General features: G+C 35.8%; 1 protein-coding gene across 5 annotated transcripts; it reads left to right on the forward strand.

The window, feature by feature from the left end:
- The first annotated feature begins 1,439 nt into the window (after positions 1-1,439).
- Positions 1,440-25,866, forward strand: tlx2 (T cell leukemia homeobox 2). Of its 5 annotated transcripts, XM_058797035.1 has the most exons (6): positions 1,440-1,552; positions 9,778-10,200; positions 14,076-15,266; positions 21,573-21,810; positions 23,894-24,074; positions 24,575-25,857. In XM_058797035.1, exons 3-6 carry the CDS (start codon positions 14,786-14,788, stop codon positions 24,584-24,586), a joined length of 912 nt encoding a protein of 303 aa, XP_058653018.1. In that variant the 5' UTR covers positions 1,440-1,552; positions 9,778-10,200; positions 14,076-14,785; the 3' UTR covers positions 24,587-25,857. The 5 variants fall into 5 exon arrangements, with proteins under 5 accessions (XP_058653018.1, XP_058653013.1, XP_058653015.1 ...); XM_058797030.1 differs by having other exon boundaries at positions 23,894-25,866; XM_058797032.1 differs by having other exon boundaries at positions 9,778-9,994; positions 23,894-25,866.
- The last annotated feature ends 99 nt before the right edge of the window (positions 25,867-25,965 follow it).

Consider the following 25,965-nt stretch of genomic DNA (forward strand, 5'->3'; position numbering starts at 1 on the left):
CTCGCAAATGACAAGGGTTTTGATGCCATCTGAGAGATTTTTTTTTTTTTTTTTTTAATGAAGGATAAAAAATCCTTAATGTGCTGGTGTTTTCAACAACCCAGTAAACTATGCTGAAAATTTCTTTAGGTCCCAAGGCCCACAGGCCACATTCAGTGTGTGAGATGTTTTCATTTGACATGTAAACAGTTTATCCTTAAATCTAGCATGCAAATTAATTTCCACTTTCTGTACTGTGGTTATTCTGTAATTTACTTAAAGGATTGCTAGACTGTAGTCAGATAAATAAATTAAATTACAACAGTATGACTTTATATATTTATTTATATTATTAATTATAATTATAATCACGAAGAAATGCCCAGATGAAAATCACTAACTGGATTTCTGCACTTTAGTTTACCTGTAATTTTCTTAAAGGTTTCCTTAACAGTAGCATAATAAATATAAGAATAAAAAGTAACATTTATTATAAAAAATATACATAATATACATATATATTTCAAATATATATATATTTCGTATGTACTGTATATATATCTGATTGAAATTTACTTTTTCACTCACCAGCCAATTTGGCTACTAAATTTTTAAGTTGCCGGCCATTCATAATTTCTACTAGCCAAAAAAAAAAAGAAAAAAGAAAGAAAGAAAGAAACCAACAGCTTGAGGCTGTCTACACTGGATGTGACACAGCGACCGTTGCAAATCATTTCGTGTCAGTACTAGGGGTGCGTGATATTGACAAAAAAAAAAAAATCTCAGTATTTTCTGTGATTTTATTGATAAAGATAATTATAATTATCTTTATCAATAAAATCCCAGAAAATATTGAGATTTTTTTTTTTTTTTCTATAGACGATATTTTGCTGAGTGTTATTGTGCTGGTATCTTAAGGACTACCGTGGACAGCTGACTCCTTAATTTTTTGATATTCTTCATATTCTGTGTGGTCAGTGATAGAAATTAATCTTTTCCAATAAGTTTAAATTGATTTTTACCTTTTATGGGCATTTTTATTTTTTTATTTTTTTTTGATGAAAGTGCGCATCATCTCTTGAGTCAAATTCTTACATTTAATCAGTCAATAATAATAATAATAATAATAATAATAATAATAATACATTTAGGCTGTTACTAAAATGATATCAGCATCAACAAAGTTCATCTTTGCAGAAGTTGCATATGAAGTGGCATTTAGATGTATTTACACCTTAATGCAGCTTAGAGGGACATGGAATGCTTTAACCTGCAGTTACAAATGCATAAATAATGTTTTGATATTTTAAACATGAAATGTTGAATACTGATATTTGAAAATATTTAGAAAAATGAAAAGATACTTTAAATGTAAAATTAAAACCACCAGCAGGTGGCATCAAGTCACTGTTAAGTGAGTCATTGCGATTGAACTGAATCATTTAAACGGTTGATTCATTCAGGAACGAAACACTGTCATGTTGCTCAGAGAACTAAAACAGTGCTGTGGCTGTGCTTGGAATGATTTTTGTTGGCGAAATAGAGCAAAAACAGCCAATATGGTGTCTAAAACGTAAGTATCTTGATATTAACCTGTTTTTTTATTTAACTGTTTTATAAAATCAATATCACATTTGTAATCATGCTGAGTTTTTAAGAAAAAACGGCACTCTTCGTGTGTCATTAGCAATATGAAATGATATAAATATATGCATTTTTTGCCCCCTTATCTTGAATTATGTGATCATTCATATTAATAGACTGAATCATGCAGTGAAAGAACGCACTCTAGCGACTTCATCACGTTGCGTGTTTTATTTGGCTTTTGCAATATACTCGATAATGTCTCACGAGTTCAGTATTTGCGCTAAACATGCGCAGATTTGGCTTGCATGAACTTCCCCAAGACATTAATGAGTGAACATAATTTTCAAAAAGTAACCTGCCAAATCGTTACCCGCCACAGCTGCATGATTTTTACCCGCATTTGGCGGGTGTTAATTTCAAACCCTGTATATATATATATATATATATATATATATATATATTCAGTGGCGGCTGCTGGTCTTTCAAAGAGGGGAAGCTCATTTTCGGCCTACATCATAAAAATTGTCCATTTATTTATATGTAAATTCTGCCCTATGTTCCTTTTCAAGAAAATGCTCTGTGACCCTGTCGTACCAACTAGGCGTCTTTTCCAGTGACGCTAGCCTAGCCTACTGTATGAATGAATGAATGAACAAACAATCTAAAAAAAAAAAGATATTAAACTCGATGGAGGAAATGTGGGAATTAGGTTAAACTGAAACAAGGAATATGGTGTATAATAGGGTTGTCACGATACCATAAAAATATCTTACGATACTATACCAGCTTAATTTATAATTCAATTCTACAAAATGAATCAAAATTTAATAAATAAATAGATGTAAGTGAAAACAGACGATATTATTCTCTGAATACTTAATTAATGTGAATGAATGACTAGCTATTGTTATCCATGAAATGATCTAAACAAAACTCATCTTAGCACTGAATAATGCACAGAAGCTGCATGAAGTGACATTTAGATGTGGCATTTATTCATTTAGACTATATTTATGATTGCATAAATAATGTTATGAGATTAATGTTTTAAATACTAAATTCTGAATATAGAAATATGTTGGAAAATAATGTAATATGCCTACTTTTAGACGGGAAACTTAAAAACGGCCAGCAGGTGGCAGAAGTTCGTGATTGAATCACTGAGTCATTCAAACGATTCTTTCAAAACGGCTGAATCCTTCAGGAGCGAATCAAATGACTGTTTTTATGAATGGCTCAGTGAATCAGTGATTCGCCCAAATCAGCGTGGATTTGGATCAAACACAGAAACGAAACAAAAACAGCACTCTTTCTCGTGTCATATTGCCAAAGTGTCAGGAGCATTTTTTGCTCGCATATTTTGAAATTTCCGAGTTAGCAGCATGTATATTAAAACATAACATTATAAATGAATAAAAATATATATAATGATTGATAAGAACCAAGTGCAAAGCCGCGATGGGACTGAGCTCCAATAGCTTCAGCGTCAGCGACTTTTTATAGAACAAAATCGCTGTCAATCAAAAGGAGATACAGACCGTCCAATCATCACGCAGAAGCCCGGAGTCCGGGCCAGCCCACTCCTCCATTCACTCCCAGAGACGAGCGTCCGGGGGCGGGACATAATCGCAGCATTTATCCAATGACCGTCTAGTTTGGAAGCACTGAAAAAAACTGTTCAAAGCAGCCCCATTGAAGTCAATGGACGCTCGGCTTCAACAGAGAAATACACTGAAGCTACGGGAATGTATGAGAAGGAAATCGAGTCCGACCTGCTATATGTAGCTGATTCTGAACGAACTCCTCTTGGAGATGAACGTGTTCTAACGCATTTTTAGTCAAATAAAATGTTAACACAATAGTACCTACATATTTGACCATTAATTTCTTGACATTATAGGGGAAGCCGAGCTCCCCTTGCAGTCTTAAAGAAATCCCCACTGATATATGTTACTATATCTTAATGTTACTTTTTATATTCTTATATATATATATATATATATATATGTGTGTGTGTGTGTGTGTGACCATGGACCACAAAACCAGTCATAAGGGTCAATATTTTTAAATTGAGATTTATCCTGAATTAATAAGCTTTCTATTGATGTATGGTTTGTTAGGATAGGAACATTTTTGGCTGAGATACAACTATTTGAAAATCTGAAATCTGAGGGTGCAAAAAAAAAAAAATCGCCTTTAAAGTTGTCAAAATGAAGTTCTTAGCAATGCATATTACTAATCAAATATTAAGTTTTGATATATTTACAGTAGGAAATTTACAAAATATCTTCATGGAACATGATCTTTACTTAATATCCTAATGATTTTTGGCATTAAAGAAAAATTGATCATTTTGACCCATACAATGTATTGTTGGCTATTGCTACAAATAAACCCGTGCTGCTTATATGACTTGTTTTGTGGTCCAGGGTCACATATATTATAATGGCCCTCATAAAAGAGCCATACGACATTAGAACGGTGTGTCGTCTCTGACTACACCAGTTCAGTCTTCTGAGCTGCAATCATTTCCTCGTTAGGCGTTAATGCATTCCTTTCCCCGTCCCACTGCAGGGCTCAAGCTGAGTTTATTTTAACTCTCTTAATTAGAGAGGGGACAAAATATTCCGTACCAGACACTCCTACAGAGCAGCAAAGCAAGCCTAAACACAAATACTGTTCATTAGATTTGTCCTTTTGCTTCCACCACGACTGGTTCTGCCACTGCAGGGTGACCGGATCGATTTGGCGGTGTTTGTGAAGACATAATGAAGTCCTCAGACGGTGTGTTCTTATAGAGTTAAGCAGGGCAGAGGCCACTAGCAGACTAGCTGTTACTCTCAGATTTATTAGACTCAGCCTGGAGGTCCTACCGTGAACCATAATAAATGATATCAAAGCGGCCGTATTTCTAGATAACTACATTATCAGCTAAAATCTCACCTCGGGATCTCCAGGATAATATATATTATTGATCTGCGCACCTTTTTAATCAAACATACATGAAATGGACTGATCAAGAACTTTGCTAACACACCTTTGGGCCTGTTCTAAAACGGGTTGCAAATGTTGGCCTGCATGAAAAACGTCTCCTCAAACGACCCTTCTTTTATCTGATAAAATATATATATATATATACTACCACTCAAACATCTGGACACTCTGCTCATACTTCATTATTACTTTTGATAATAAAGGTGTAAATATTTAATTTTGGGCCATTCAGGATGTTGATGAGTTTGTTTCTTCATCAGAACAGATTTGGAGAAATGTAGCATTACATCACTTGCTCAGCAATGGATCCTCTGAAGTGAATGGGTGCCGTCAGAATGTTGTCATTCATAATGACAGCTTTTGTACCTTTTTTTCTGAGAGTTTATAACACAAACGGAATTAAAACTCTTACATTTGAGCTTCTTCCTTGTATTGATCACATCTCTGAACATCATGCAGTGCGTCCTGGCATGCTTTTAAAAACTGTAATGAAGTAGTATGATGGACACTTGTATCTTCTCAAACTCATCCAATAAAAATTATAATAAATAATTTTACCTTTGTAAAGAAATTTTTACTTGTGGAGAGATTATCTTTGACTCTTTTGGAGTTGTAAGGTTTTTAAGACCACGAGAACCATAAATCCCAAACTAAAATCTCTCTCTCTCTCTCTCTCTCTCTCTCTCTCTATATATATATATATATGAGTGTGTGTGTGTGTGTGTGTATGAATATATAAATTAAATTAAATCACAGAATCACACTATTTTTTTTAATAGAAAACTGAAATAGCATTTTCTTGTTAACTCTAATAACCTTTGTTTTACTCACTTTACAAGTAAAAAAAATAAAAAATAAAAATTTTCTGCCAAATTACTGTATGATGAATTATCCCAAACCATTACATCAAATAACAGCACTTTTTAAACTACTTCAGAGCTAAATGAATGATAAAATGAATTTGTTGCATCAACATCATGCAACAACACTACAGCGCATTTCATTACAGTATAACTAATACCCGTTGCATGCTTAAAATGCAGGTGGGGCATGTGGAACATTCTTCCACATGATTGAAAATGAAGTGAACATGAAAGTAAAGCGCATTCATTTACTTTAAATCCATTAAAATGGAGGGAAAATGCTTGTGCTTGCAAGTTGTAAACTCTTCCACTGCCTCTCTCTCTCTCTCTCATGATGCATGAGGGCTTATTTGCGCGAGCTCATTATGATTAATAACACGCGCGCTGTGGATGCTCCCATTGTCGTGAGAGAAAATGGAAAATGCAATTACTCGTTTGAGATGGCTGGGAAAACAGGACTCGCCAAAGACTGACTGTAGCTATTGGAAACAGCAAGATAAAATGGCACGAAATTAAACAGCGTAGGACCCTCAGACGACAGGGCCAGATTATTGAAGTCCAGTCTATAACCATTACAGTGGGAGTCTACATTAATGTTGGGTAACACTTTACATGCTGAACATCTAAAAGCATGTTGCATTAATTAATGATTATAGTAATAAAAATAACAATGTGCAATTAAAGCAACCCCACAAAACAATTGCCTATATAGTGTGACCTAATTATAGGATGATACAGGATTCTACTAAAATGATCCATGAAAACGCAATTAAGAGTGAAGTTATCAAAGAATGGTCTTGTGAAATTAAATATTTAATTTTGGGCCATTCAGGATGTAGATGAGTTTGTTTCTTCATCGGAACAGATTTGGAGAAATGTAGCATTACATCACTTGCTCAGCAATGGATCCTCTGCGGTGAATGGGTGCCGTCAGAATGAGAGTCCAAAAAGATGATAAAAACATCACAATAATCCACAAGACTCCAGCTCATCAATTAATGTATTTGAAACTAAAAGCTGTGTGCTTATAAGAAACAAATCCATCATTAAGGTGTTTTTATGTACAAACCATTGCTTCTGGCAAAAATTTGAGTCCTATATCCATAATATTGCTTTCTGCAGTAAAAAAGTTGTCTCGTCTGAATCAGGAGAGAAATATGTACAGATCAGTCAGTATTTACAAGTCCAAACAGTCCAAAATGGTTCTAAACGATCGTGTTTTTAATGTGAGAGGACAACAGGAAACAAACTTTTCACTGGAGGAAACACTGTTATGGATTGTGGACTGGTGCTTAAAATCTCTTAATCATGGATTTGTTTATTACAAACATGCAGCTTTTTACTTCACAAGACAGATGGACTGGAGTGGTGTGGGTTACTTGTTGATTCTTGTGATGTTTTTATCAGCTGAACTCTCATTCTGACGGCACCCATTCACTACAGAGGATCTATTGGTGAGCAAATGATGATGAAACATCAACCTCTGTGATGGCCCGAAGGTACATACATTTTAATTTGTGGGTGAATTATTTCTTTAAGGTGTTAATTTTACTTTTTATTTACATATTTACTGTGCAAAACTAACTTACTGCATATTCGTAATCTGTATTTTGAGTAAATGCTTGTAATTATAGTGACACGGACACTGTCTTACCCAAATATAAGTCATATTATGAAGTACCTTCACCTTGATATATAGGCAAAAAATAAAATAAAATCGTAAAAAATTCAAAGACAAAGTGCAAATGATGATGTATTATTCTTCACCCCTATTTTACCCTGAGATATATGCACTGTCTTCCCAATATTTCATGCAAATGCCTTGTAATTAAAGTCATTCAGTGCTGTCATATGATTTGCTATAAGGCCAGTTTGATAGACACCTTATTGAGTTAATGCTGCTAGGACTCATTCCAAAAGCTGTAAATTGCAAGGCCATCAATCTCAGCTAGTGTTTTTCCTCACTCAAAGGGAGTCATCAATTAGGAGGCTGGTGCTCCCTGTGTTTTGGCCCAGACGCTGGGTCCCCCCCCCACATCTAATACAACAGGCCTGTCTGTGCTGAGACTGTGCAGGGATGGAGAAGACAGAAAGAGAGAGAGAGTGCAAGAAGAGGGGGGCTGTATGATAGACAGCACTAAGCCTGAGGGTACATCATTATTACCAAAACCCCTCTCTCCCTCTCTTTCTCTCTCTCTTCACTCCTGCTCCACCATGTATATATCTGTATTTTCTCTCGGTTTCTCTCTTGTAATAAATAAATAAATAAAATAATATATTTAACTATTACTACTAAATTAACTATTTTGAAAATAATCAAATAAGAAGAACAATAAGTCTACAGGTTTGATTTATTATTAAGAAAATTAAATCATTAATAATAAGAATAGTTATTTTATTGTTATTATTAATAATAAAAAATTTAAATTATATTTTATACTAAGTTATACAAAGTTATATATATTTTTTTTAATATCTGAAAGGAGTCGATGAAGACATTTTGTGTGTGTGTGTGTGTGTGTGTATCTCTCTCTCTCATATACACAATAAACTTAATTTATCAAGTTTATTAACACAAATATAATAATAAATAAAAGTGATCAATTATTATTATTATTATTATTATTAATAAATCATTATTATTTTACTATTTTTTTAATTGTATTTTATAACAATTTATACCCTTTTTTAATGTCTGAATATGTGTTTTTTTTTTTATGACCGAAAAATTCAACACAATGGCGCAACACTTTTTGTAGTTCAGGTATTGCGTATAAATACTTTTTGAGATGCTTAGCATTTCATTTGCACTCATGGTGTTTTAAATTGGATATCATGTGCCATTTGAATAGTAACAGAGACAGGCCTGCACGTGTCACGCGCAAAATGCTTAGGACGCGCTTCTTGCAGCAGGAACAAAAGAGAGTGAACAAACTCTTATTGTTACATACATTTGAACATTTCCCGTCTGTTTTGATTAAGCTGGCCCATGCCACCCCTCCCCCGGGTTACCACCCCCGCAGGTGGCTGGCAGAAGGTCCCTCTCCGCGCGGAGCCCGTGGGCATCAGCGCTGAGTCCGTGCCGGTGGCGGCTGGTGGACGAAATTAAATTACTGCTCGCGGTTTGTAAACAACACAAAGCCAATGATACGCTTAATTACGCTTTTGACACTTCAACGAGACGCTTGTAGAAACGCGATCGGAACGAAAGACACAAAAGATGGATTACAAGACACACAATAATGGTTGAAGCAGATGCGTTTAAATTAAACAAGTTTCATTGTCTTGCAACTCTTCAGGAAAAAGAGCGACAAGATCTATCTATCTATCTATCTATCTATCTATCTATCGATTCTGTTTACCCCTGCTTTCAGAGAGCCATATCAAAATAGGTTTGATTAATTTCGTTATCAATAAGTAAACTAATTATAGTCCTTTTAAACTTTGGTTTCGTGTTCAATGCATATTTTAACCACGTAGACAAAACTTAACCCAATTAAAATGAAGCAACAATCACTCTTATATGGGAATTGTGTCCTATATTTCCTAACATTTCAACTTTTTCATACTTAAAACGCTAAATGGGGATTTTCATTAAATATGCAATCATGAATATATATAAACTTGAACAAAAGAATGCATGACACGTTTAAATATGCTGAAAACAGAATTCATGTCTGTGCAAAGATTCCATTCCATAAGATCACATTTGAAAATTAATTTAATTAATAAACCAAAACACACAAATAATTACACAAATACATATATTTTAGTGAGGCATGTTTTCATTTGTTTACACGAGCTGTACAAGAGGAATAAATTTACTGCCAGAAATGTCCTGAACTGTTTTAAGGAAATGTGGAATGCATGTTTAAAAAAAAATGTTTATTCGTTTTGCTTTTTTTAAACTGTATTTTATTTTATTTTATTTTTTTATTTAAATCACGTGCAATTATCTCCCCTAAATAGTTTATTTATCGAACAAAACGAAAAGCTTGATTTAAGTGGATAAAAAAATGATAATATGTCAAGTTAATCAAAATACAACAACAACAAAATAAATAAATAATAAATAAAAAGACAGTATAGCAATAGAATTCCGTTTTAATGTCAAGTATATTTTCTCTTATTTATTCCATTCACTCATTCGGCAATAATAATAATAATAATAATAATAAAACAGAACGTGAAAACTACTGCTCGAAATAAACTGGCTACATCCAAAAACGAAACAAAACTATTTTTCTTCTTCCTTTACCATCTCCTTTTTTTCCCTCAACGCCCTCTGCGCGCAAAATTCATATCGACAAAGCGAATAAAACAATTCATTATTCCAACACTTTATCTGTTTCAGGTCACACAAGACCTTGCGATATTATCCTGCTCCCCTGCCCTCACACCTCTCATTTAGTCCACATTACCAGATGACGTATCGGAGATCCCCGTGCGCTCCTAGCGCTTTTCCCTTTTGGCGGTCCGTCCAGTTGAAGCCGTCTGATCGGGCAAGGAGGCGCCAGGTTCTCCCGGGGGAGAGAGAAAGTCAAGGACTGCAGCTCGAGATGCAGAATAACGTAATTCAATCTGCTCTGAATTCAACCTAATTACAGCAGAAAGCACAACAGTCATGGGAAGGATGGAGAATGGTGCAATGGATGCGAATCCCCACTTTGACAGGCTCATCGGCGCGCGCATACACATAAGCAAACACACACAAGCGCGCGCACACACATGCATTTGAGGGGCACAAGGCCAAGATGCACACGAGGAAATGCTGAAGGTAAAAGGATGTACTGACACTAAGAGGCGCTGGGATCAGCCAAAGCTGTTCCGCCATTTCTCTGTTGAATGACACCAACTCAAGACCTGAAGTGTCCATTTACAGCTTAACCTAATTACATTAAGAACATTAAACCAAATTAAAAAGAAATAATAATAATATGCATACTACAACTACTACTAATAATAATAATAATGTTACATTTACAATTTCTAAATTATAATACTACATAATAACAATTCTAATACAATCATATATAAATTATATTGTTTATTAATAACAGTAGTACTAGTAGTAATAATAAAAAATAAACAAAATCATTTTTATAGGACTGATAATGCAAATAACATTATTTTTTCTAATTTATATTATAATATATTAGTAATAGTTTTGAAATGTTAATAATAACAATTTTATAATAATATATAAAATACATTATTTAATACTAGAAAATTATATTATTTATTAATAGGAGTGATAGTAGCAATAATAATATTATTAATAGCATTATATTTATTATTTATTACAAATATAATGTATAAATACAAATTATTTATAAAATACCAATAATAATAATAACAACACATTTTTTTTAGACTTTATTATAAATTATATTCATAATAATTTATAAATATATGAATAAATTATATTATTAATGTGGCTTGTTCCGCAACAGATTGCAGTGTTTATTAAAAAACGGCAAAACCAAACTAACAGTAGCAGTAAAGTGTAAAAGATCGTCTTGCATTTAAAGTGAAAAACAGATGCATTACACAGTCAATCCTCATAATCTATAGATGGATGCAGCTGTGATGGGTGGGATTTTCCTTTCAAACACACGTGCCGGGTTCATATTGAACACGGCCGGCAGGTGTTCAGGCAATACATTTAAATGGCTGTTTGTCACGTTGTTTTTGTTTGATTATTTCCCTTTTAAAATCTAAAAAAATATCTCGACATCAATTTGCATAGATTGACAGCCAGTGTAAATAACTGGCAAAAAAGAGGCTGTGAGTAGCTACTTTGCTACTGACTCATCTCATTCTTTATGTAGCGTTGTAATCGCCATTTGTCATGAGCTGTGCTGCTTGGTATCGCCTTCCAATCCCTGTGGCACCATATTGAGCAAACACTATCGCAGTTGTTTGCAAATCTCCAAAAGCGCACTGAAACAGGTTACACCCGGGAGGGCGGCGGGTCACCGAATCTGTTGAAAGGCGAACTGTGACAAATTCTTTTTGTCTTCGCTTTGTCTTTATACTTTATTATCAGCACCGCCTGGAGATTCCGATTTATCAATGACCCTATATACACTCAACAACCTTGCCAAGACATCACCTGCGGGCAACCAGCTATAAGGGCTTTTATATTAGGCTTTCAACCCGGAGACCACGGTAGGAAGGCCGTTTTAGAAAGATTTAGGCACCAACTAAATTAGGTTTTAAAAACCAAGTTGTTCGTTTTAGACACATACGGTTTCAAACATCATTAGTAGCTATCTACAAAAGTTAGCCTATAGATGACATGTTAGCCGGTGTGTGCTAACTAGCATTGCGGGGTAACCATGGCAACCGCAGCTCGATCGGTTTCAGTAGCTAAAACGTAATTAGCCCAGGTATTATATCAAAATCACAATATACAGAACTTAGTGACTCTTAGAAAGTTTGTTTTATAGGCTTTCACAATATCCCGGCATGCATTTCGGATTTTCTCGTCTGCAAATAGCGATTTGATTCTTGATTCTACATTGCAATGTTTTAACAGGACATTAATTGGATGGATTTTAGAATAAACACTCCTTTGCACCTAATGAAATGAAACAAGAGTTGGGTAGGCGCGGTTTGTCAGGTTCAATAATTTGAGCGCTTCTTAGTGTTAAAAATAATTACAATTTAAACCAATTAGTAACCATTAGATAATATTTTGCCTCCGCGCGAAAATGTAATTGTATTTAACATTCAGTGCTGACAAAAACAACTGGAGAACGCTGGGTACCGTTTGCTTCTGGAATTTAATTCAACTCAATAACAGGAAGAGAGAAAGCAATTAAAATATTTTCAGCACAGTTCATTTAGTCCGATAATAACTGTGGTTAAAATAAAGCAATCTTCGGGAAAATAACTGCTGGAGGAATATGAATGTGCAAGAAATTAGATCTACAATTGCGTATGTGTGTATAGAACACAAAATGGCATTAGGGCGAAATCATGGAAATGAAAACCAGGGAATAATAGTTAATCCTGACTGTTAATTATGATTGAGTTCGTTCTTAATTTCTTAACTGCCTCGTGATGAAGACAGACTCGGTCGTGTCTGATCATTATGACCTCAGATGGGCCTTTAAGACCGTGATGCTCTAGAGCTGCACGTCTGAGCGCCATCATCACTCTGCCCAACGAAACCTAATCATCGTTTCTGAAAAACGTCTTCAATCAAGGTTTAGATATACAACGATCATCTTTTTCGTGTTTGAGAAAACCCCCCGCGTTATGATAGGCCTGTAGCCTAACGATGAGATGCTGTTGTTGCACAACACGACCTCGTGCTGTTAAAAAGCCACGACTCCGGGTTGCTTTATTCGATATCATTGAGAACCAACAACATGTTTTCCTGCTATTGAGACACACACAAGAGCGCTTATTATTGATACAGCTCTGTATTCAGAAAATTGATTTTTATGCTTCCCTCTAGCCACTTGGTGCTGTGGAGAAATATTTTTATTTGTGCGAAAGCTGAAATAAGTACGTAATAAAACGATGATATATTAAATTCGTTTTCCTTGCTTTCAGGTTTTATTATGCGCCATTTTTCATTTTTATTGAATTGAAAGCGGAGAATCTTCCACTGTAGCTTCGGGCGAAAAAAGGTTAAATTATTTGCGCCAATCACACTGGCTTCTGCATCACTAAAGGCAACTGATGCTTCTCTGGCTTCACCCTTTTATTTTACGCAGCCAAAGGCTAGTGCACTTCAATGAAATTCAGTTTCATTTGATTAAGCAAACGCATTGCCATGTGTAAAGCTGCATGTTTCTGTACCCTTGACAAAACCTGAAGAGCTTTTTTCTGAATTGATCTAAACATTTTGGCCTTTATTCCTTGGGATAATTAACAGCATCAACCCTGTGGTTTACAAGCTATTTTGATGTGTTATTTTCACAACATTAAAGAAATGAAGCTTGCTTTTAATTATTATTATTATTACAACAACCCAATGTCAATAGTATTCCTGCTCAAATTCAGTGTATTTTAACTTGACAATTCACTTTCTTACAAGAGTCAGTGTAAGGTGAATTGGCAGGTGAACTGTCCCTATACCATATTCTATAAAAATTCGGATGTAAAAAAAAATTAATAAAAAACTAAATAAATAAAAATAGTTAGTGAGTAGGCCTACACAAAGTGGCGTAAGCATGAAGTAAAACAAAATAACCTGCACCTTTAAAAACGTAAACTGTATAATACAAAAATGATTAGGAAATTAATACAAAAAAATATATAAATACTAAATAGATATCATCAATAGCAATACGTTAGTCAATATGACTTTTCATAAAAAAGTCAAAATGTGATATTGTATGTGATAAAATTGACCTTGGCTCGCAGTCATGTTGTTTTTCCTGTCACATGACAACAAAATGGCTTCCTGCAAGTTGGTTACACCACACGGACTTTACTTTGGCATAATTTTTTTTTTCTTTTCTCCAAAATATTAATGTTTTTAAAACACCAAAAAAGAAACTTCACTGCTTATTCTTAAAAAAAAAAAAAAAGACAAAAAAAAGACAAAAAAAAAAAAGATTATTGTATATCAAACTACTTATGTCACATCTGCTTACATTTTTTTTATAATTCCACCACTGCTCTGTTTTCTAGGAACATGAAACATTATGTTTTTCAACGTGAACGACAACACAACAGCCCTGGTGAAAAACAGAAGCGGCTTCTTTAAGAGAGGGGTGCGGGCGCGAGGCATTGTCTCTACAGAAGTGCGCAAGAGCCAATGGAGAGGCGTGTGACAGAGTTTGGGCAGAAGGGGTTTGTCTCACCTGCTGGAAATCACTTCAAGAGGAGCGTGAACAGGACATTTTCAGCTCACGACAATTAATATGCACGTATCGGACAGTTAACACTTCACTTTAGATAACAGTGATGAGCTCAAGTCTGGGCCGTGCGCCTTTCTGAGGTACGGCACCACTCCAGAAACGCGTCCGGTTTGTTTGCTACAACTTGGCAACTCATCACTTCGGGATTTAACTGAGCGCGGAGCCCTTTCTACTGTCGAGTTGCTTTTTTTTTAGGCATCATCATGGAACTGAAAAAGATGCAAGACGCACTCAATGCAAGAAAGTGTTGGATAATGCTGAATTAATCGTGAAGGAGTCAATGTGATTTCTGTTCTTCACTGTTTTTGTACATCAAATGGCAGCGATATAAAATTGCATGGGCTCTCAGCACTCCAAGGAAGAATATTTGTTTGTTAAAAATAAATTCTGTACCTTTGGGAATAAATCGTGTTGCGTTGAAGTTTTAGGAATTAAACATCGCAACCTTCCAAGCTGTGCGCAACAGAAAGAACCGCGACGATGGAGCACACGGGGATCGAAGAGGTGAACCAGACGCACCAGCAGCACGAACCCATCAGCTTTGGAATAGATCAGATTCTCAATGGCTCGGACCAGCCGAGTAGTTGCATGCTGCCGAGCAGAACCGGAGACCCGGACTACGCGCTCGCGCCGAACGTCTATGCCAACGGCTACAACAGCGTGTACAATCCGGCCTGTTCGATGGCGGCGGGACTTGCAGGTTCCTACAACGTAAACATGAACATGAATGTCAGCATGAATATGAACGTTAACGTGAACTCAGGGAATGCAGGTGGTGTCATCCGCGTCCCGGCCCACAGACCCATGCCACCCGCACCTCACCCGCCGACTTCTGCCCATCCACCGGGCATCGCGGCGGGGATACCCACCATGCACACGGTACCCAGCATGGGCAGCCCCGCCAGCTTCACGTTCCCCTGGATGGAGAGCAGCAGAAGATTTGCCAAAGATCGGCTGACCGGTAAGACAGCACTGCCAAAAGTAGGCTGAGTCTTGCTTATGTTAGAGAAAAAAAAAGAAGGTATAATTATGACCAACATCAACAAAGACGGACGATTCATTTGTTTCTATTTGACTTTTAGGGTCATCAACGTTATCTGCTAACAATGAGAAAATTGCTTTATTTTCTCGGAACGTTTTTTACGTAGCCAAAAGATTATTATTATTATTTTTAAATTGCAGATTTCGCAGTGATTTTCTTATAGGCTAAATTAAGACGACAAATTACAAAAAAAATTGCAGACGTTGTAAAAGCAGCAGTGGTCCAATTAACAGAAACAAACAAAAAATAGGCCTATATATAAAATAACTGCTACGGTATGTTTTGAACTGAAATTACTTGCACTGTTACTTTTAAAATAGAAAAAATACGTCTCAAGATTACAAGAATAAATGATATATTATTACTGTAAGATATAAAGGATTTTAAAACTAAAACCTCTTATTTTTCAAACCTCCATTTCTACTAAAATATTTTTTTGACTCAGTGCCGTATCTATAAGAAATAGTCGGTCTCATGCATTTACATTTATTTATTTAGTAGAAGCTTTTAATCAAAGCAACTTAAAAATAAGGAATACAACAAGCGATTCATTTTACGTATTCACGTTTAAATAGGCTACAGTAATATGTAATGGCATATATAATAATTTTGTATACGTAGAAATATATTTAATATGCCCATATAATTTTATTTTATTTTAGAATACTTTTTTTGTTTGTTTTTATTTTTTAGAGCCAAATGTATTTTACTCTAAAATTAATTTTCATTATTATTATTATTTTAAGTCTAGAATGTTATTTTTTATTGCCATTATTAGGTGTTTATATTTAAGTCGACGTTTTTCTTTTTCTCTGCTAAAACACATCTCTGCATTGTGCTTGAATTAATATCGGAAATCCTTTAAACACTCCAGTAGCTTTACCCCTCGACACATCTGAAAATTGAGGAGTAACACTAGACAATCTCTTAAAGCAGCACAATAATTAATTTTATTTGAGAGAGGCCATGATGTTGGATTGAACTCAGGCGCACAGTAGAACCAACATCATCTCGGCCTGTGGATATTACACGTGTGTATTGCTCATAAAAACACAGTGGCTTTCAAAATCACAGTTTCTTGTGGAATGGTTTTATGACACCAAGTCACGTCTATATTCTTGAGCTACTGTCTCTGTGGGCCTTTAGGACAAATGAATCATGATACAGTGGTTGCAGGGAGCTAAATGTTGCCACAGCCAGTGGTAATGCGTAATGGCATGTTGACAAATCGTTTTAATCTACGCAAACGTAATACCAATAGAGATCCAACAGAGGACGATTTTGGATAACATTTCCAAGTGGGACAAAAAAAAAAGAAAAGAAAAAGAACGTTTCTGATAAATAGCATTGCCTGTGCTTGATTACAGAAAATGAAACAATTATATTTGTATTATATTAATGCTCTTTTAATATATACGTTTTAATATAGAATTTTAATGCATACTTTAGTAAATAAATTCCAAATCATGAATAAGAAAATATATGCATCACGTTATTTGTGTCTCGTCTGTATTCGTAACATCCTCCTCCTTTTGGTCGGTTCGCGTCTTCAAATGACGTCACTCATAGTGAGATGAAAATGAAGAAGAATATGGATTTCTGCGCATTAAATATTCAGAATTCCGCTCTATTCTCATTAATTATTCAAATGAGAGAATGATATGTCAACTGCAAAAGCTCTTTTGTAAATATGCTTATCAATTTTACTCATAGTCACTTTGGGCCACTCGTTTATTATATTTTATCTCTTCCGTGCCTTTGAATTGCGCTGGATACAAGGTAACGCAGGACATATTTCAGATTTTTAAACAAAATTGTATGTATGCTTAATACTGTAAATGTATGTAGCCTAACTATAAAAATTACAAAATATAAATAAACATATCTATAAACAAAGAAAAAAAATTGAAATCACTTTTTCTTTTTTTCTTTTTTTTCTTTTTGCATCAAACACCCCTAAGACGGTCTTTTAATTTTCAAGATATTTACATTAAATTGTACTAAATTTATAAGTTACAGTAGTAGTTTAAAAATTGCAATTATTTTGGTGCCTTTCTCCAAGCGTCATCCAAAGGAACCAGAGCCACTTATTAGTAATAATGCACAAGTCACGATGCCTGTCTGAAATAGGTTTCTCTTTTTCCAACTATTTTCTCCGTCAGCTTGAATTGCATGTCTGCATTACACCACAAGTGTCAAGGCGCGTAAAGGTGCACGGACAGGCCTGAGACTCGATATGCACTGCAGGCCGGACATATCATGCCGGATTGGGAGGCGATGAAAGGCTATACCACATGTTTTTTTGTTAATTGACTCCTTGGCAGTTTGCAAGTTTATAAAAATCCAGAAATGCATAAACAGATCAGTCGCTCTCCGGTCAATAAACACAGGTGCTCTGGTGATGGTAACGGCCTTTACGCACGGCTTTTCTGTTCCTGTTAAAGAGCACTGGTGACAACTGCGGCGTGCAAGGAGGTGTAAATATAACTCTGGAAATACAATAAATGCTACAATCGACCATTTTCAAATATACCACAATCTGCATTGACACGAGAAAACCGCACGTGTCGGTGTCTTAATTCAAACGGTCTGCATTTGTTTCCCCGCGTGCTCTGAAAAGACACAGTTGCTTGCACTGATTCGCATAACAGTATATTCATCAGTAGGTAAATTTATTTGTATTACCGCTGCTGGTGGGGGCTGTTGGGTCCAGCTGCATCACAACAAGGGGCAGGTGATGGTCGTAATCTGATATCACTGGCCTTGGAGAAATTGGAAAATGAAATTGCATGTGGATGCCCCTCTATCTGAAATGACAATAATGATCTTTCCCACCCATAAATACAAATGATTATGAAACTGAGACTAGGCAGCGTAGCCATGGTGACAGTGTCTGAAGGGACGACGAGGCTCTCGAGCGGACGGTTTATGGCTTTTCCTGACAATTATTTTATTTTATTCGATATTTCAATTCCCAGCATGAGAGAAAATTTAAAGGCACATTCTGTTTTGCCTCACTGCGCGTAAATAGCGACAAATGCCCATGTTATATTTCAATATCGCGCTTTGAATCCATTACATGTATATTTATTAGATTTCTACAAAGGTAATATGCGCAATGGGAAAGGCAGGCGCTGTCGCATGAAGGTGATATCACGTATAACTGATTTTATTACTGGCCGAATATTCTCTAAGGCAAGCTTTGATTTTTTGATGTGCTCACCATAAATTTTATTACACAGACTTATCATTTAGAATTCCCTCTGCTGTCGAGACTGAATACGGGGATTGTTTTTGTTTCTATTTGACCCACATATGTATCTGCGGAGGAGTGTTCCTGGGAAATGTGTTATTTGTTCGTTCGGCAATCTGCATACCTGACATATAGTAGAAAAGAATAAATAAATAAATAACTCCGATTAAGCTAAGCTGTGACCACGTCGAGAAACATTCCACTTTAGCTACGGAGACATAAACTAAGTGTATCATCTAAAACACATTTTAAAAACATAAATGAATTAATTGCTCTTGATAATGTTCATGTCAAACGTTCTAGAATCATTACCCGTGTGCTTAAGTGATGATGACGCGTGCCGCCTGTCACTCAAGATCAGCGCTTTAATTAAAAGCAATCAAATCTAATTACGCAAAGGAATGAAGAGTCTATGCGCTTAATCCAATCAGAAGCCTTTTTACTTGCTCGTCTAATAAAATATGACAAATAAACGAACGATCTCAGCATAAAATAAAATATCTAGCCTAAAATAAAATAATGACACCTTTTTTTTTAATTATTATTATCTGTTATAACGATAAATTCAGTTGCATCTCTGAGGTTGCTCAAAACAGATTCAATGTCAGACTGACTTCATGACAGACCTTGAGGAATCCCAATGTGACTAGTGTGAACTGCTGAGAAGTTCTTCTGAGAGCCACCGACGAATCTTGAATTACACAAGAACGTGAATGAATGTAGTTGAGTAGCCAAGAACAGACTTTTACAGATCTCCAACATGGTATTATCTGAACTCCAACCTGCCAAACAGAAAACTGGCTCTCTGTCTTCACACATGGCCAGCCAACCATTGCAAGACCCAAGTTCAGCCACAAGAATAACAAAACACATTGAGCGAAGGTCACTCTCTCGGTTTACTCGATTAAAAACAGGTTGCACAGTGAAGTGAGTGTTCTCCAATTATTTTGTTATTCTGGTCTAATTCCTTAATTTCATTTTCTCATTTTATAAGATTTGTGTCTATATAAACGATGCAATATAATATTTTGTTAATCTCTCTGCTTTATTTATTTATTTATTTATTTTCTACAGAATCGCATCTATACTGTCCTTGTAAACATTTTCTTCAGATGTTCAATATTAATTTTGGCTTCTGCTGAATCAAACAGATATTTTTCCATACAGAATACATACAGTGCAGCGGAAGCCAAAATTAAAATTATTTTTAAAATTGGACCCCCCCCCCCATTTATAGCTTTGCAGAACATATCACACAAAATCATATTTTACTTACTACTAAATTGAAAAAAAAAAAAATTTTTTAACTTTTTAATAACATACTGATATATGAACATAGAAATTTATATTCAGGATGTAACAAGCATATGTGAGGGGCAAAATTCATATTAGAGCTGATGAATGACTTTTTCCAGTGGTTGATTCTTATATTACATTTGGTCCTATTAATCTTGAATGTGTACATCCTTATTCACCAAATGGTAAGGATAGTTTGCCACACGCTGCTAATGTAGCATCAGAATTCAGATGCTATTCGAAATGTGCAAATTAACATCCCTGTGCACTATAAACATGTGCAACCTGTGATGTACCTGTTTATGTTTTTTTTTAATTCAGGTGCACAAACAAAACATTAGGACAACATACCGTCACCAAATCAATGTTTCTTAGACACCTATCCGCCACTTAGTGGCCTTGACTGGGTTCCAGTACCCTTGTGGTCCCCATAAATACTTAAAAAAATAAATAAATTTGATATATGTATAGCAAACAGTATTTGGTTTAATGCTTATATACTTTTATAACGTCACATAGGCTATAGTGTCAAATTGGGCTCACATGCATCTATGAAAGGTGCCAAACTGTTCACATTAGTTATTCACAGCTGCTTCTACTAGGAACATTGGTGGGGGAAAGAAAAACAGGAAGGAGGGGAAAGGTGAAAGAAATTCAAATAAATGCATACAAAGAATTCTGAATACAAAAATCAAGACCTCTGTTGTAAAACCATGAATAATGGATAAACAATACAGAAGGACTGAATGAGAAATGAGCCCGAGTTGACTGCTGCTAGCACTTTGTGTGATATAAACCTGAAATGCAATTTGTCCATGTATGTGCTGAAGTTAAAGGTGATGGACATCATGACCGCCCTTTAAAAAAGACGCTCAAAATTCAAGTTCGACTGAGGAAACCATAACAACGGAACACTATGTTCAGTTCAGGAAACGAATCACAAATTCAAATCACCTAAAACGCGCATTGTTAGAAACGTATTTAAGTGTGCATCGAAATATCGTAATATGTTTGTTTTGATCTATCACATTAAATACATATTACAGAATATACACGTGTATGTTGAGCCCGGTCTCATGAAAATGCGTATAAATAGTATGCCAAATAAAAACGAAAACTCGTGGTATTGATACGCAAAAATGGACTTTGGCGTGCATATGATACGCATCTACCCCACAACCCTAATCCTACCCATCGCGTAGCATATACACGCCAAAGTCCATTTTTGAGTATCAATACCACGAGTTTTGTTTTTATTTGGCGTACTATTTATACGCACTTTCATGAGATCGGGTTGGTATGTTAATAGACTCAGAAAGACCACCACCAGGAATGATCCTCCTGGCGTTTGTTTGTTCTTGCCCTAATGACCATGAATTTACTTCCACTGTTAAGACGGTATAGTCTATCTAATGCCATTAAGATTTCCAAAATACATTAAAGACACTGAAAATAAAAACTTTGCAATAACGTTCTTTTTTTTTGTTCCAGAAACTGATTTGCATTTATATAATATAAAATTATAATTATATTAATATAAAATTATTTTAATCAAGATTTCATGACATTACTAATTCTACATAAATATAATGGCTCTTCGTGAATATTCTTCTTCTCAGTGTTATTGAATGCAAGTGTTTTTCACCTACACTCACACCTAAATCCTGTTTTTTCAGCTGCTCTTTCACCGTTCTCCGTGACACGACGGATCGGTCATCCGTACCAGAACCGAACTCCACCGAAACGGAAAAAGCCCCGCACGTCGTTCAGCCGCGTGCAGATCTGTGAGCTGGAGAAACGCTTCCACCGGCAGAAGTACCTGGCGTCCGCGGAGCGCGCCACGCTCGCCAAGGCCTTGAAGATGACAGACGCTCAGGTCAAAACCTGGTTTCAAAACAGAAGAACAAAATGGAGGTAAGTGAAAACATGTTCGATTTAAAATGGATTATTTTAAACACAACCTCTCGTCCAAGTATAGAAAATAATAGCCATATAGGAGTAGTTTTTTTTTGTGTTCAGGAGACTAACCTATATTAATTATTTCGATTAGGCTACATCTGAATCCAAGGCTTTCAAATTCGTTTTGTTGGCAATATCTGATGATAAAATTCCCTAAAGCAGCTAATTTAAGTGAGAAGGGCGTTTAAGGCCTAATGGAAAAATGCTACTGTAAGTTTGCAGAGGTTTGCATTTTATTTGTTTATTTATTTTGCATTGGACACCAATTGTCTTGACCAAGCAGAAACGTTCCAGCTCTTAAAAGGCTGTGTGGAAACTTGCTGTCCATGCAGTACTGAACCTATACTTCTGAATAATTGAGAGCATGTCCATCCTTTCCCCATAATCTACTCAACCTTTTGCTGTTGGCTCTTTTGGAGCAAATAAGTGCCCAATCTAATTAAGAGCAGGCTTACTTACCTTTGGTTTTACCAACAGGCTGCAATAGGCAGACGAGAGCTGGCTGATCGTGATTTATTTATAATGAAGCTGAGTCATGGCCTTTAACAAATAAAAATTTATTATGGTTGTTTCAGTATGCCTACTCATCAATATTTATGGGGCTCAACTTAATTCAGCAGTTATCTGTATCTGCTGAAAGCTGCTGGGAAACATTCATTAGCGCGGTCACTTTGCTTTTAGATTGCCTCTTAGGAATGAAATTCTGGTAAATCTTACCTCACAACTGGATACCAACCAAACCTGAATATCAATAGCAACACTGAAAACAGTTTGTTTGAGAATTAATTCAGATGTCACGAATGCATGAAATCATACATCCTGTCTTCATCCTCCATGACAAAATCTGTCCGCCATGAGGGTCTCCATACCTGCCGCCCGGCGTCCATTAGCCACACATCACAGCTAAATGCATCACTGTAATGTGATTGCACTTGGCTCATTTGATCACAGGCTTGTTACCCGTAAGATCGACACACAAATACATCCTTCATTCTCAAAGTGTCTCTAGACTACAGTTGAATATTTTACATCACAACAAACCTGGAAAACCTGAAGTGGAAGGAACACAGTTTCTGTTCGCATTTTCCATGTCGTTAGTGATCAGTGAACCATTTCTCATTTTAAATGTGATAAAATATTAAAATAGGATATTATAAGTATGGTAATTCTTTAATTTATTTCAAGAAAAAAATAACAATACACATTTGTATTTGAATGACAAATTACCCTATATAATCATCCCAAACAATTTACAAAAATCCTTTTGATGGTGCAAAAAAATAAGTAAATAAAATAAATAAATTTAATTCATGTTTCCTGACAAAATTTGGCTGTTTGTTGTTACTCCTGTTTCGAAATTCTGAAAGTCTGCCCTAGCTGTGTCTTCTAACCTTGAAAAGGGGATAACAAATCAACTTGTTTTCATTCAAATTGAACAAACTTGTGGTAAATTTGACATTAAAGGGACCCAACAATTAGAATTCTGTCTTTGCTTTGTCGTCATACAGTTTTTTTTTTTGTCCATACAATGAAAATCACACTGACAAATGGCACAAGGTTGAGTAAATGATGATAAAATGTTAATTTTTGAGAGAACTATCCCTTTAAGTTATTGCAGCTGGTAGAAGGATTAATCATATTTGATCTATCAAAGTGCATATCAGGTCCCCGGACCAATAAAATAGCATTTATTCATTGTTTTGTCATGTACTGTTATATAATAATACCCACATCTTTACGCTGACAGCTCCAATAGGCTCCTCATGTGTACATTCAAGGCATTATTAAATGTACAGAACCATTAACATTCATGCGTTTCATTCAAAATGACTTTAGTCATAACACACACATTGTTATTTTTCACAAAGGCATGACATGTCTTGTGTATGCGGAGAGCTCAGATCTCTCAAGGTAATTAAAAACAGCCTAGGACCTGCACCAGATAAACATGTTAGTTGACATAATCCGCTTTTGTATTTGAAAAGGGTCTCTGTCACTGCACATCATGTTGACTTCAGTCATGTGTCTCTGATGACAGGAGGCAGACTGCTGAGGAGAGAGAGGCTGAGCGACAGCAAGCCAACCGTCTGATGCTGCAGCTACAACAGGAGGCCTTTCAGAAGACCCTGAGTCAGCCGCTCCAACAAGACCCTCTCTGCCTACACAACTCCTCGCTTTACGCCCTGCAGAACTTACAGCCTTGGGCAGAAGACAACAAGGTGACGTCCGTCACCTCAGTCGCATCTGTGGTCTGACCCACAACTCTCATGTGTGCTAGTTAATTGAGAAAGGATTTTATAGGATGCCAATTAGAACTTAATTTAGGCGGATCTCTGACATTCTCACTTGGACTCACTTCATGAGCATCTGTACCAAGCCATACTTTTTTTTCTGTGAGATGGTAGAAGAGATCTAGCTGTGCAAAAACATCTTTTCCACTCATTTATGGAAAGATTCTATTCAATTTCCATGATTTTTGACAGGATCAGCTTTGAGCCTGTGATAAAAACGGCTAGAAAAACCCAATAACATATTAAACCGAATTGTATTTTTCTGTGTTTGTTTATCATTTTTCAGAAACATGCATATTTAAGTCTTGGCATGGAACAAAAACCCTAATTAAAGTGGAATGAAAACAAACACACATTTTCATTCCCACCTGAATCTGACTGGTCATTTGCTCGTCCCTTACGCTACATTCTCGTTCCTCTTTCTTCAGCTACCCATCTAAGAGAGGGAGGGGCTTTGTCCTTTCCAACCCAAAACCGCAAAGCTGTCTGATGAATTTCTCCCATCAAGACGGCTGTTTGTCTACGTGCCATTTGGCATCAAGGAGACTGACTCAACCCCAGACTCGTTCATTCTTGTTCTTTTTATTTGTGTTTTTTTTTTCTTTCTTTGGACTTTGTAAGATGTGTTTGTGATGCATGTTCTCTACATTTCCTGTATGAAGAGATGGACTAAAAACTGTTAGTTCTGTCAAGCTGGAGTCCTTCCTAAAATGCACTTTGGAAGCAATTATGGAGGCACTCTCTATGGATTCTTCATGACGTGACGTTTAAAGGTGTTTTATATTAAAAAGAATTGTGACTTCTAAGACTTCCGTTTTATCCTGTGTAAAATTAATTTAGAATTGGTGAAATGTGCCCTTTTTGCAGAACTACCGAATATAGAATAGCAGAACTAATGCTATTCCTACACTCTTAAAAATAAAGGCTCATTATTGGCATTGATAGTTCAATATGAGAACCTTTAACATCTATGGAATCTTTCCATTGCGTTTCTAGTGGAAAACGGTTCTTTAGATTTTAGATGGTTGAGAACTGTTCATTGAAAGGTTCTTTGAGGAACCAAAAATGGTTCTTCTTTGACATTACAGCAAATACACCCTGTTGGAACCTTTATTTTTAAGACTTTAAACTCATTCAATTGGTTGAGCCAATATTGAGCTGATTGGGATGCTAAAACAGAACAATGTTTTGATAGTACCACCACCATTTTTCAGGGAAAACAAACAACAAATGGGTTATTTTAACATTGATAAAAACATGCCACTTTGAATTTTACTACTGCCTATATTTAGCCCAAATCATCATTCATTGTCAACTTGTGAAAACCTGCTGGTGAGAACCTGTGAGTACAGTTTGTATACAAAAAACAAGTCCTTGACAAGTATTTTGAAAGCATTCATCACCCATGTCCACCCAGACACCATAAGGGCGTAAACAACTGATGGGATCTCTGTGAGCCAAGACAGCAGTCAAAACAGCAGTTTCCTCATTGGTTATATCACAGTAGAGTGATGCCCATGTGACACAGGGAGGGGACGTGGAATCATAGCAGTTTTATTCGCAGTAAATGAGCCTTTACATTCTGTTCTACACACGACTGCATCTCCCAGGAAATGCTAAAGCGCTAAACTGATTACAGCGCTCTACAGCCTGTGGCTTACAGAAAAGAACCAGCAGTTGCACAAACCCAGCTGCTGGAAAACAAGCGTCTTTCAACAGGAACAATAATTCTGCTGGATTTGTGTGATTGGCCTGTCTTAAAATTCATTACACATAATCATTTTCCAATTTTGGTCTCAGGCAAGTGAATTAAACACAT

This window comes from Onychostoma macrolepis, chromosome 14 (genome assembly GCF_012432095.1).
Source record: "Onychostoma macrolepis isolate SWU-2019 chromosome 14, ASM1243209v1, whole genome shotgun sequence".
NCBI lineage: Eukaryota > Metazoa > Chordata > Actinopteri > Cypriniformes > Cyprinidae > Onychostoma > Onychostoma macrolepis.

Coding starts and splice junctions, on each gene's coding strand:
- tlx2 (XM_058797030.1), top strand. CDS start 14,786: ATGGAGCACACGGGGATCGAAGAGGTGAACCAGACGCACCAGCAGCAC. Junction 15,267..21,572: donor TGCCAAAGATCGGCTGACCG/GTAAGACAGCAC, acceptor CTGTTTTTTCAG/CTGCTCTTTCACCGTTCTCC. Junction 21,811..23,893: donor AACAGAAGAACAAAATGGAG/GTAAGTGAAAAC, acceptor CTCTGATGACAG/GAGGCAGACTGCTGAGGAGA.